Genomic DNA, 13444 nt, shown 5'->3' on the forward strand with positions numbered 1-13444 from the left:
GGTAATTTTGATAAATTGCTACAGATTTAGTGTGGACTGGCTTGAGAGTGAGAAACTTTTATATGCTAAAATCATAGAGATTTAAGTCCCCCCTACATTTTTTTTTGTGGAATCCAAGAAAAATTTCCTATTTGCTCTGACTGGAGGAGAATAAGGGTGATTATTATGAAATATTACTAGCATATTCTCTGTAATGAAGACCAGCTTTCCAAGAGAAAAGTCATAATCATGTGGAGAAGGGCATCCCATTCTGAACCCCTATACTAATGGGGCGGTGGGGAATGTGACAATTATGCCTACTAAAAGAATGACCTTTAATGATAAGTTGGAGAACATGTCCCTACCTGATCACCAACCAGCATGGTACATTTACACAGAAAATGTTAATCCCAACAATGTCAACCATCACCTTAAATGTTAGTGATCTGATACACCAATTAAAAACAGATTTGAAACAGAAAACCTTGCTATAGATTCTCTACAGGAAATCTAACTTAAATATAAAATTATAGTTTAAAAAGAAGTGATGGAGCTTGGTAAGCAAATTTTGGGAATGACTGTTGGATTTGTCTTTGCAGGTTTCAAGGTGGTAGATTGTTCTGAAACCTTACTTCTCTGGTGGATCCAAGAAAACTCAATACTTCTAAAAAATCAATGCTAACATTATGAAAAGAAAACTGTGGAACATTCATATTAATTTCAAAGACAATTTGAAAATTAAAGTGGTTAAATGATTTGCTTAAGGACATAAGACTAATAAATACAGAACAGGTGTCTCCTATTTCCTGTCCAGGTCACTATCTGCTAAGTGGAAAATTCAGACAGAATTAGGAACCACTGGGCTAAGGGATGGCATCCAGATGACACATGAGCCCATGATACCATCCAGTTTAGTCTGGGTGTTGTGTGTGGATGGCCAATTAGGTGAAGGTCTCCAAAGACCAATTGTTAGGTAGACCTTGCAGTTTTGCCAAGAAGGTTTGCACAGCTAGGGAAAGGAAGCCCGGGTTACGGCTTGGTTTGCCACTTAAATGTAGGTCGCTCAGGAAGTGGTAGGGACTAGCTAACAGAGACAGGGTGGAAACTATCAAGTGCTGTGGTTCACTGCGGGAGATGGACTTAGGGAACAGACGGCCTGGAGCTAGTGGAGCCTGAAAGGCGGACTTAGGGTTCAGGGAGAGGGAGAAGCAGGCTCTGGAAGGGCGAGTATGTGGTTATTTGCCTGGGGAGGTTTGGAGGGTTATCAGATGTAAAAACAGAGGGAGGAGAGTACATTGGGTGTTGAGGAGACCAAAATCTGAAAAAGAAGGTGTTGGTGCTTTTCTGTCCATCCAGTCCTCACCCTCTTTTCTCTCTATTCTTTATATAATATATTCCCCTTTGCTCTTATTGTGCAAAATGTGTAACTGGAATATGTTAAATGAAGTTTTACAATTTTTAATTTAGAAAACAAATTATCATGGTTTCTATCAGGGAAAAAAGGAACAGATTTTTTTCCTGTTTTTTTTTTATTATTATTATTACTGTCATTGATTAACTCCTTAAAACAGAAATAACTCTTTAAAAATGGGCTCTTCCTCTCCCTAAAAATCTTTCCTATGGTAGCTTGCTTTTTCTTTGTGTTCAGATAAAATCTCTCCTAAATCACTGAGAAGAACATGCTGATTTTTCCCACCATTTAGAACCCTTTTAGATCAACAACCAAAGTGAACTTAGAGGGGATTTTAGAGGAGGGGGGTTGGGATATTTTAGGGTACCATGAAATTTTCAACTCTTTGAAAATTTTAAAGGGAAAAATGGTAAAGAAAGATTTATTTGTGGCGAGCTAAGTGTAATTTTAGCATGAAATTTTGACTTTTATAGCTAAATCGAATCTAATCATCTATCACTCACTTGAGTTAGGAGAAAGAAAAGATGAAGAGAAAGGCATCCTTAGCCCAGCCTGGGGGCGCCCTTTGGCTTCTGCAGGTTAGCCCACTGAGACGCTCATGCTTTCGCTGAGTGGAATATCTGGGTCCCGGTCTTGTGCCTGCAGGAGTCCCTCCCACCATACCCTTTACCTCTACCTTTTTTCTATAATGTTTTTCCAGAGTACAAACTCTTTCTTGTCCCTGAGCCACTGCCCTTTAGTCAGCTAGGACTGTTCTGTGGACTTGCGGCAGTTCACAAAGCCCTATCTGTATGGCTTTGAAATATCGGTATTCTGTATGGTCATTTCTTTTGGGTAATATTGTTCTTTTTTTCCCAACATGACCTGAGCACAAGACAGGAAGGTTGTCCCATTGCACAGCTCAAGAATATGTAGCCTCTGAAAGAAACCTGAAGGTTGTGTGAAGAAGAAATGTGCTCAGCGGGAACCCAGAGCAAGGGCCTTTGGAGGAGGGGCCAAGACAATTTTTAAAGCTTAGGAGAGACTCTAGTCAGCCCTCCAGTGTTTGGCTTCAAGGTGTGAGAATGGGTTTTATAGGTCAACAGGGTTGTTCTAATGATTATCCAAGCTTAGCCCCCTTTAGTGGGGAAAGCCCCAGTTTTATGGAATTACCTGCCCAGGCTGGGTGTTAAAATTCTGAGCAGACTGCCCCTCCTCCCTGAAAGCAGCGGGCTGCAAAATATGTCCGGAAATTCCTAAGCATTGGGAAGTCAGCACTAATGCAATTACCTGAAATAAAAGAAGGGGTCAGATAATAAGGGGCAAAGGTTTTTCCTTTTAAAATAAAAGGCCAGGTAAACAAAACCAGCTGCCCCTGGAGCCAACAAACTCTCCTCATTAAATGTTTAAGAGGCTAATGAGCCTAAGTGGCTAATTGTAGTCCCGTAATGAAGACTAAAGCTAGGGGCCTGGAGAGAAGGTGGGGGTGGAACTGGGTAAAAACCTGGCTGCAGAGCCTGAAGATGAGACTTGCCTCTAGCAAAGACCCCTAAATGGCCAGAATGCAGTTTAGGGGCCGCTGATTTGAACCAGAGTCTGTGATGTTTGTCACTGTCCCTGGGAAGGGCTTGAGAGTTCTGCAAGGACAGTTTTGAGTAAATATGCTAAATGTTAGGTTTTTAAAATAACTAAGTAAATGGCAATTACTGTGTATTCACAATGGAAAACTCTGGAAGGGTTTATCTCAAGAGGTTAACGTGAACTGGATGATGGACTTGATTTTTCACATTTTATTCATATGCTTTTTCTAACTTGTCTACATTGAGCACTTTGTTTCTTTATGAGTGACCCAAAAGGACCACCATTAAAAAAGTATTAGATTGGAAATAAAAATTAAAAATAAGGAGGTCCAGAGTGGGGATGAATGCACTGGGGTCCATTTCTTTTGCCATCTCTGCAATTTCCACAGACATGTGCTTGGCGTGACCAGACAGTCTGAGGCCAGCAGAGGAAGGATCGATGGGTGCTGGTATGAGCCAGTCGGGGTGGGTGTCCATGCACTGAGGGTTCCACCTCACTGCACCTGTAATGGTTCCCAGCCAGGTTATTTCTACACAGCCTCTCTTGGCTTCTGTTTTGAGTTGAACAGTTGAGCCACTTGTGTGACCGTAAGTGATACTGAAATTTCAAGAGCTCTTGAAAGAGGACAGTGATTTACCTGCCAGGTTTATGTGGAAGACACCAAAGCACCTCGAGTTGACAAATTTACCTTTCTCCCTTTTCCTTCCCTCCAGTCTTCCTTCCCTCCCAGATTTATTTAAATTTCTGACAGCTTTGTAGCCATTACTGAAGTAATTAGCTCTTGTGGAGTGACTAGTTGGAAACTCAAAATCATTTTTATCTTACTGAGAGAGAATGTAGAGAAAAAGCTGGCCACTGCAGAGTCAGTTAAAATCCAGTCCTACCTCCTTTTACCCAGTCTCGATTGGAAATCACCATCTTCACCATATTCAGCAATTTACTCTCTCCAAATGATTGCCATGCCTACTCCACCTCCTTCATTTCCCAATCTAAATATACAGGGTCCCTCATCAGAGGCAGTGAGTATCTGAGAACCAAGCTTTGTAACAGGCAGGACATTTTCAAGTAGGTACAGATTGTGGAGGTTCTCAGAGAACCAAGCTTTGTAACAGGCAGGACATTTTCAAGTAGGTACAGATTGTGGAGGTTCTCAGATACTCACTGCCTCTGATGAGGGACCCTGTATATTTAGATTGGGAAATGAAGGAGGTGGAGTAGGCATGGCAATCATTTGGAGAGAGTAAATTGCTGAATATGGTGAAGATGGTGATTTCCAATCGAGATTGTTCCTTAGAAGCCCCCCAATTAGAAAGCGTGCAGCAAGCGTGTTCCCCAGCACTACCGAATGAAAAGAGTCATCAGACTCACACCTAGGATTAAATTGTTTCCTCTCTTAAAAGTAACACTAAATTCTGGAAGACCAAAGTTGATATTCTCATAGTACAATATAAATGCAGCTAATTAAGATTGTGTACATTGCTGAAACTTCTCAGTGTCTTAGGGGGGGTGCTTTGATATCCAAATGTGAATTTGACCAGATCGAGATTATCAAAAACTGACTGCAGGGTCCTTCCTGGAGGCACAGCAGATTAAAGCACAGCACTATGAAGCTGTCCGCAGCCACTGCAGTATGAGTTCGATCCCCAGCCCGGAGGTGACCCACATGGCATGGCAGACTCTCCTGACCCACCTGCTGCTCCCCTCAGCAGTGTACTTCGTTAGTCAGCCTGTTCTGCTCCCTACCCTGTCCCTGTCTCCCCACATCTCTGGCTTGTACCCCAGTTCTTATATGCATAAACAAGTAAATAACAAGTAAATCTTTAAAAAAAAAAAAGTGGCTGCGATGGTTAACTGGGGAAGGAAGGAGGAAGGGACTCTTGGCTGGACCAAAGACAGAGGCCATCCCCTTTGAACTGCTGACAGCTCTGTTAACTTACCGTGTTCTCTTCGAGAGTTCATCCACACCATGGCTTCTTCCTTTACATGTAAGCTGAAGGAGAGAGCCAGGTCAGCATTTTCTGTTTCACCTTCTTTCCCCATCTCCAGTACCCATGGTAGAGCTTCGGTAATCTTCACACCACTGGCGAATTCAGAAGATTGACCATCTTCCCCGTGGCCCAGGCCCCAGCTGGCCTGCCCTCTGCCTTGGGCACTGCCCTCCTGAAGTGTTCTAGAGGACATCCTTTCTTCCAAGCTGGGGCTCATCACTGACTCCCTTCCTCTCCCTCACATTCCATGAAAGGCTTGCTAGTGCTTTCTTCATAGCCTCTCTCTTTTGCTACCTTTCATGAGCGCTTCCCTCGCCCCTGCCTGTGTGCAGTGCAGATGCAGGGTGGCCTTGCCATGCTGCTCCAGCCGAACACACAGCCCACGGGGACAGCCTGAGACCAACCAACCGAGGGCGACTGAGCCAGATTGTTAGGGTACAGGTGCGGCCAAGAATAGGCTCTAACATGTTGAAGCCAATGTTTTTGTTGGAATTTTTCTTCAACAGAGTACACAAAGGAGGAATCATATTATTTCCTAACCAAGAAAACTGCCACTGAATGGACAGTAATTTCAGATCCAGGTCAGAAGAGTTGGAGCACGGTGGGATAGCACTAGTAGGGTGTGAGGGTGGGTTCCCTTGGGGATCCCAGAGAGGGGGTAGCAAGGAAGAGGTCCATGCTTCAGACCTCTTGACCAGTGAGGTGCTTTAAAACTCCAATGCCTGCTCCATTCCTTCTGTATTCTACCTGCTGGGAATCCCAGAGTCTGTTCTTGCCAGTCCTCCTCCCTCGTGGATGATAAACGTGCTCTCCTTCTCCAGACAAGTGCTCCCCTGCTCACCCCAACCCAAGGCTTTGCAGTCCAAGTTACTGCTACGTTGGGCACTTAAGGGACCCAGAAGGCAGATGAGGTTGTGGAAACCCTTTATGTCCCAGCTTTTGTTCCTAGATTTTTTCTTTTTTGATTTATAGACAATAACCCTGTGAAAATGCCATAGGTTTTGTGTTGTTGTTGTTGTTTTTAATCCATTTTAAAGTAGAAACCCTGTCTCGTTGTAAATCTGGGATTGAACCAAGATTTCTAACTCTGAGTTCTGCATATTTGAAAAAAAAAAAGGGGGGGGGGACAGAATGAAAAGGGAAAAATAAAGGGGGCCTGACCCTTGGGCCCTGGATTGTGTGGAATACGGTCCGTGTAGACGGGACTCCTGCATATTGAAAAGTTACATCTGACCTTAATCTCAATATGCGCGAAAGTAGACTGTTGTCAGCAAAAATCATGAACGCTGGTGTTTAAGGTAGTTAACAGGAGCTGAAAAAGAGAAAATAGGAAACTAAGACTTGGTAGAAGCATAAAAAAATACCTTCTGCAGTGCTTTCTCAGCCTATGTGTAGCCATCGTGTGGTAACTACAGTAACAAGTGCTCATAGCCTTAATGTGTTACCTTATCACATAAAGCATTTTTTTTAAAGATTTATTTATTTGTGCATACAGAGCTAGGGTACAGGCCAGAGGCTCAGGGGCAGTGAGATGCTTCACCAGAGACAGCGGGGAGCAGAACAGGCAGATCGACGAAATACACTGCTGAGGGGAGCAGCGGGCGGGTCAGGAGAGGTCTGCCGCGCCATGTGGTCACCTGCGGGGCAGGCGGGAATCAAACTCATGCGGAAGTGGCTTTAGCTTCTCAGTGCCGTGCTTTAACCCGCTGCGCCACCAGGGAGGGCCCACATAAAGCATTTTTAATTTAATGCTACTCTGTTTTAACATGCCAGGCAAGCTTTCAAGTAATACTCCATCTAATATTACCTTTAAATAAAATCAGAGGTGTTAATTTCAAGTAGTAACCGGAAGAGATGAGGTAATGGACTTGGATAGTCCCAAACGACTTAGAGTTGTTTGTACATGTTATATATTTATTGGATCTGAGTCAATCCTCTGTGCCAGGGAAGAAAGAGGTGAAATGTCATCTCATTGTTGCTATTTTATGCCTAGTAGAAGTGTCCCCATAATTCAACCAGCACTGGTGCCCTTTGACACAGTAATTCCACTTTCAGGATTCTGTTCTCGTGTCTTATTTAATCATTCCCCTCTTGTGTATGACCCCATCTTTGTGAGCTGAAACTAGAGAAATTAGAATGAACTGAGAGTCATTGATGACCTACTGTGTCCCAAACACTTAAGGCTTATCGTGGAAACCTTCAAAATGTTTGCCTATTCTTTCAAACTTCTCACAGACCTTCCATTACTTTAAGGTCTGGATGGTGTGGGATGGGCATTATATTACTGTCTTTGGGGGGCAGGGCGAGGAGAGGAATAGAGTGAGCTTTTCCCAATTATCCAGTTTGCTTATGGGTCCCTGTCAATTCTTATAAAGCAAGCAAAGCAGTTTCACATAACAGAGACTGGGGAGAAAGTTCAAATAGAGATGGAGATGAAGATAACAAACATATAGTTTGTTTGAAATAAGTACCTGGAGTCATAATATTTTAGAATATGAAACCTGGGCTATTTCCTCAGGCAACAGAGACTTCTGACTAGAAAACTGTATTTGCAGTTTCCTGCCTGAAATCTTATCTGATTCTTATTTTATTTTTATTTCAGTTGCTACATTGATGGCCGAGTGGTCAAGGTGATGGACTTCCTGAAAACTCGACTGTTAGACACGCTCTCTGACCAGATTAGGAAAATTCAGAAAGTGAGTAAAAGTCAGCTGGAAAGAAGAGGAGTGTGTGAGGTTGGGGTAAGACCAGGGGAAGGTCACAGAGTCCCAGCTGGCCTTGGCACCATGGAGCCAGGGGACAGAGCTGTCCAGATGCATGTGGTTGAGAGCTTCCCTCATAAGCGGTGTTTATTGTTGGTTGTTTTCAGCTTAAGAAGGGCTTGACTATGCCATGTCAAGGTTTCAAAGCTTTGCTAGTTTAATAACAAATATTTTGTTAACAGTTTGTTTCTAAAATGTGAGTTTCTTAGGGGAAGTATATATTGACTTTGTTGTTTTTTTCTTTGCTAGAGTTTATTTGGAGTTAGTTTAGGGATAGAATGATTATATTCATTTAGAAATTCTGATCTGGAGCAATGGCAATTCTGGGCCATAGTTAGGCTATTCCTAGGTGGCTTAAAAGCATCTACATATATAATAACACCTTGCCTTTGAAGGTATATAAGGGAAATTTATCAATATATATTACATAATATATAATGCTACTATTATGTATTAACATGTAGGTTCTGTTAGCAAGACCTTTGATCAACAGTTCTCAAACTTGAGCATACTCAGACTCACCAGAAGTGATTTATAATATTTCCAGTCTTACTCTAGATGTTCTCGTTTATCATGTCTGGAGTGGATTCCAGATATTTCTATTTTTAATTGTCATCTGTCAAGTGATTCTACCCAAGTCATGCGACATTTTGAGATATGCTGAATAAATTCTGTTAAGGGTCTTATGCCTACAGTTTTCATGAGGCTCAAAAATGGTGATATCACATCTTTTGTTTGCCTTGTCGGGTCCTTTCCAGGGAACATTCAACACTGTTCAACCTCATGAGCAGATAAAACAAACAAAAAATACAATAGTAGGCACTCTTTGATATGGGAAGTATGAATGGACCAATGGACAAGTGAACAAGTGACTCATAAAATAAGGGCTCATAAAATAAGCTGTGAAAGAAAATCCTATTTGTATAAATCATAGAAAATGCCTTTGATCACTAAAATAGAAGACTAACCTTTTTTGAACTCATAGCAATGTGATACCTATGCTACAGCCTCTCTTTTTTTTTTTTAAGATTTATTTATTTATGCATGCAGACCTGGGGTACAGGCCAGAGGTGCAGGGGCAGTGAGAGGATTCACCAGAGACAGAGTGGGGAGCAGAACAGGCCAACTGATGAAGCACACAGCTGAGGGGAGCAGCAGAGGTCAGGAGAGGTCTGACGGGGGCGCCAAGTGGATCACCCCCGGGTGGGGATCCAACTCATGCTGAAGTGGCTTTAGCTTCTTAGTGCTGTGCTTTAACCCACTGCGCCACCAGGGAGGGCCACAAACAGCCTCTCGAATCCCGTTGTTCTCAAAGTATTTTCAAGGTGGTTCCAGACTTTGTGCCTGAGCCCAGACACCCTGGGGATTAGGCGCTTTGTCCATACCCTCTGCACTCTCTACTACTCTTACAAAGCTCTTAGCAAATACTGCCTTCAGTAGGATCTCTTGGAGATGTTGCTGGATCACATATGCTCCGAGATTTTGTTAGTGGACAGACTGAGAGGCAGTCTGTCATCCACCACATAAAGACAAAGCACACTCTTTGTATGAAAGAACTTGAATAGAATTAGTGTGCAGAGAGGGAGAAGAGTAAGAGTTTCCCAGTAAAACACCCACAGTTACCCATCATCTTGTGGGTAAATGTCCAGCCACAAAGGTTAGCCCAAAGCAGGGCTCTTGAGGCCCAAAAGCTGGCCACACATCCAAGGGACCTTCTGATGGGAAATTATATGAAAGGGGCAGAAGGGGCCAGGCCAGTCTGGGACAACAGAGCAAAATCAGAGTACAAATCAGGGGAAAGGCTGCCACTGTCAGCTTCCCCACGGGTCTCTCACCCATGCCTCTTCCAAATGTCTCAACATATGCATGTGTCTCCTTCCATGTCCCCTGAGTTCCTGGTGAAAGTCCAAGGACGAGAAGAAAGTGGGACTTCACATGTCTCGCTGCTCCACGAGGCTTCGCAAGTGCTCTCTGTCTTCAGCTTCTCATGGCTCAGCTCCACCCTTCATTAGGCGAAGTAGGGAATGTGAATCCTCCCCCTTTTTTATGGAGATCATTCTCTGTAACAATTTGACTCATGGCTAGACTCTCCATCAGCCTCCAGGATGAAGGAGTGGTAGGTACTAGCTTGACCTGAGGAGGTGGGAAGAGGGAGACCAAAGAAGGGACACCTAGCTTTGCAAGGCTCTGTACTTTGCCTTGGCTATTTCTAGTCACTTGTCATTGGGAAGGAGGTAGAGTCCAAGGTACAAATCAGGGTAGAGGGTCCAGACTTCTTTCTTGCAAAATTGTAATATAAATATCATGATCTCTCATGTAAATTCTGGAAGTGGAATCTGTTTCTCCTCTATTTTTGCAACTTTAGAGAAATCCTACTGGATTCTATGGATCCTCCTTAGACCCATAGTGTTGGGGAAAGGACAGATTTCCCACAAAAATGGTTTGGGATGGGAGAGGTTAGATATATCTGTGGTGAGACTGTTGGAATACGAAGTAAGACACAGGCTTTGAAGAGTGATGACTTGGGTTGAATCATTTTCAGTTGTGTGACCTTGGGCTGTTGACTTCATTTCTCTGATTTTGTTTCTTTGTTTATAAAATGAAGGCACTAAAAATACTATCCTCTTTTCCTCTCAGAGAGATTGCTAGTGAGTGCTAGTTCTTAACTGCTATTATTACCTATGTTTAAGTTATTATAGTTATTTTTTATATAATTTATGTGACTGAAGAAGCTTCATGTTACCTTTTACTCAACTTTTTCTTTAACTTTTTTCCTCTTTCCTCTTTCTTTGACCCCTGGAGACTATGCTAGGTGATATTTTTGGCACCTGAAAACCAGTGACTCAATTGCTGAAAACAGCTGTGGTTTCCAAATTTGGACTGCCACTTATGGAAGAAGTCTCAGTTTTCTGAGCAGTGGGCAAATTCTGGTTGTATGAAAATCTATGTGAAGTGTTTGAAAGCCAAAAAAGGACAATGTTTGGACAGCCCCCTTCTTTAGATGATCCACACATTCTCTCCTTTCCATTAAAATGAGGATAATCATCTGTATTCTGGGAGATGAGTCAAAAGAAAGAGTTGAGAATCTCACAGTGCAGGAAGGAGTCAGATGGGAAAGTGAGAGATGTTGAGGATGCAGTGCAGATGGTAGAGTGTGGAGAGCTGGGCTGACTCCAGAACTATGACTAAGGACCAAGAAGAACCACTTTGGCTTAAGTCACTTGGACTCTATGATTTGCATCTTCATCTCCTAGAGGAATCAGAGGAGGAAATAACACTTTTTTTATATTATGTTCAGCAATTCAATAAGTACAGGAAGGGGTTGGTAAAATCCCAGCCATAGAGAGCTATTTCCAAAAGCTCCGTCCGTATGGCTGCATTTTGAATACTAAGCACACTGAACAGTTGGCTGCCCTGACATGCGTAGGCTTCCTTCCTTCCTTCCTTCCTTCCTTCCTCTTTTCTTCCCTTCCTTCCTTCATTTATTAACTATTTATAATGCTCTTAGGGTTTTCCAGATCCTTGGGCATTAAATGGCAAGCAAAACTGATGTGGTGATTATCCTCCTAGATCTTATGGCTTACTGGGAAAACAGTTAGCAAAGCAAGCAATTATAATGAGGTGCTGTAATTCCCGCGATAGGGGGCACATCAGGTATATGGGAGCCAGTAATGAGAAGAATGCCTTAGTATGTAGAGGAAGAGGTTCTCACCTAGAAGAAGTGACCTTCAGGCGAATACCTTCTGATTCACACAGTTTCTATAGTGTTGTCACAGGACTACTGGTGGCAGATACATAGGGTCCTATGGTGGTAGATACGTAAGGTTAAGGGAAGAGTTTATGTGGCTCATGATATGGCCATGACCATTCTTTTGTTAATATCATCGTTGCATAGAATTGCTAGTGCTGTTTAAGCGAGTCCCTCTCTTGAGGTCTCACGACATGAGGTGACATGATATCCCTTCTAAAATATTTTAGTTTTAGGGCCATGGAAATAGGTAAGGCAGATGGATGTTTCATTCTTTGAAATTAATTAATTAAATCAAAAAAGAAAACAGAAGGAAGGAGACAGGCGGGGAGGGGAAAGTGAATGAGTAGATAAGAGAGTGAGGAAGTGGAAAAGGCATGGTCCTTCCCATGGCGTGGACCTGCTGTCTCTGCCGCTCTCGAGGAGAAGAACCTCGTCTGCCACAGTCTCTGAACAGAATGTGGCACAGGACCCAGGCTGTGTCTGGGTATCGGCACCAGAGGCGATGCCATCTCAGTAGTGTTTAGAGGTGAAGACAAAATGACATTTGTTTGTGATTGCCAGATACTTTGCTAAAAAAAAAAAAAAAAATTGCCACATTGGGAAGAAGATGCAAAATACAAATAACTTGGGAAGAGGCAAACTACACTGTGAGAGGCAAATTCACGGTAAGGAATTGGCATCCAACAGAAAGTCCTCTCCCAAAAGTAGGCCTTGATGGAGGGAAGAAGAAACACAGGCCAGGGAAAGGGTTGACAGAGGCAGAGGACCCCCAAAACTAAACTGTACCACATCATAACCTTGGGTAATATCCATGGGTGATTCTAAGTTTTATGGAAACTTTTTGAGAAACAGAAAACAAAAAAACTTGTATGTTTTCAATATGTTTGGCCATATAAATACATTGCTAGGATCCTCCCCAGGATATCGGTAGAAAACAATTAAAGCTGGCCATTTCTTTAGCTTCAAATGAATTGGCCTCTGTGTCTGCAAAGGAATAACGTGACCCAAGGGAGATGCTGGCCCTTCTCTTTTGTACATAAGACACTAATAAGTAATAAGTAGGAGATTTAGCTGCAAATGTATGTTTACCTCAGAAGGGCTCCAGAGTCATAGACATTGTCACTCAATGAACCACACTTCCTTGGTTCTTAAGCACAAATAACTATACCATGTGCCAGCCTGATAATAACTAAGGAAGATAATAACTAAGGAAGAGGGTGAACGGCCGGCAAATTTCTTGTGACATACATTCCGATTTCAAAACTATTAAAATGTGGGAAATGCATCTTTAACTTACAGAAATGTAGTGATTATATTACCTTTTAGGATACAAGTGCTCTTTTGTTAGAATATTAGATGTCATTAACCCTTTGTGGACACCAGTAATTTGTATTAGGTCATACTTGCTAAGTAGTAAATTGAGAATCCAAACCCAGGCTCACCCAATTCAAGTCTACACTCTTTTTTTTTTTTCTAAGATTTATTTATTTGTACATACAGAACTGGGGTTCAGGCCAGAGGTGGGGAGTGGGATGAGAGGCTTCACCCAGAGATAGAGTGGGGAGCAGAACAGGCAGATCTACTGAAATACACTGCTGAGGGGAGCAGCGGGCAGGTCAGGAGAAGTGTGCTGTGCCATGTGGGTCACCTCCTGGCCAGGGATTGAACTTGTGTTGCAGTGGCTTCGATAGCTTCTTAGTGCTGCACTTTAACCAGTTGTGCAACCAGTGAGGGCCCATACTCTTATCCAATACACTCATGAGTACCTCTCCTGTGCTTATGAGCCATGTAATATTAGGAAGGCCTTTAGAAGAACAATGAATGTTCCTGACGAAAGAACATCGATTGGCCCTATAGTCTGTTCATATAATCTTGGGTGTTGTCTCAGAAGCGAGGACTGAACGAAAGTTGGCGCCATCTGTCAGCTGTTGAGCTGCCAGTAGAAGTGGACGTGCCCTCCGGAGCAGCCTGCACTCCAACCATGTGTCTTCTG

The 13444-nt window shown here is 42.9% G+C and overlaps 1 protein-coding gene across 2 annotated transcripts in view; it reads left to right on the forward strand.

Annotated features, from left to right (window-relative positions):
- HPSE2 (heparanase 2 (inactive)) overlaps window positions 1-13444 on the forward strand; it is a 414871-nt gene that overhangs the window by 292737 nt on the left and 108690 nt on the right. For both annotated transcript variants that reach the window (XM_004680550.2, XM_004680551.2), the window contains one exon: window positions 7541-7634. In XM_004680550.2, the coding sequence (XP_004680607.1) occupies window positions 7541-7634 (94 nt within the window). The remainder of the gene's footprint in view (window positions 1-7540; window positions 7635-13444) is intronic.

Source organism: Condylura cristata, unplaced genomic scaffold (genome assembly GCF_000260355.1).
Source record: "Condylura cristata isolate star-nosed mole 26May11 unplaced genomic scaffold, ConCri1.0 scaffold00011, whole genome shotgun sequence".
NCBI lineage: Eukaryota > Metazoa > Chordata > Mammalia > Eulipotyphla > Talpidae > Condylura > Condylura cristata.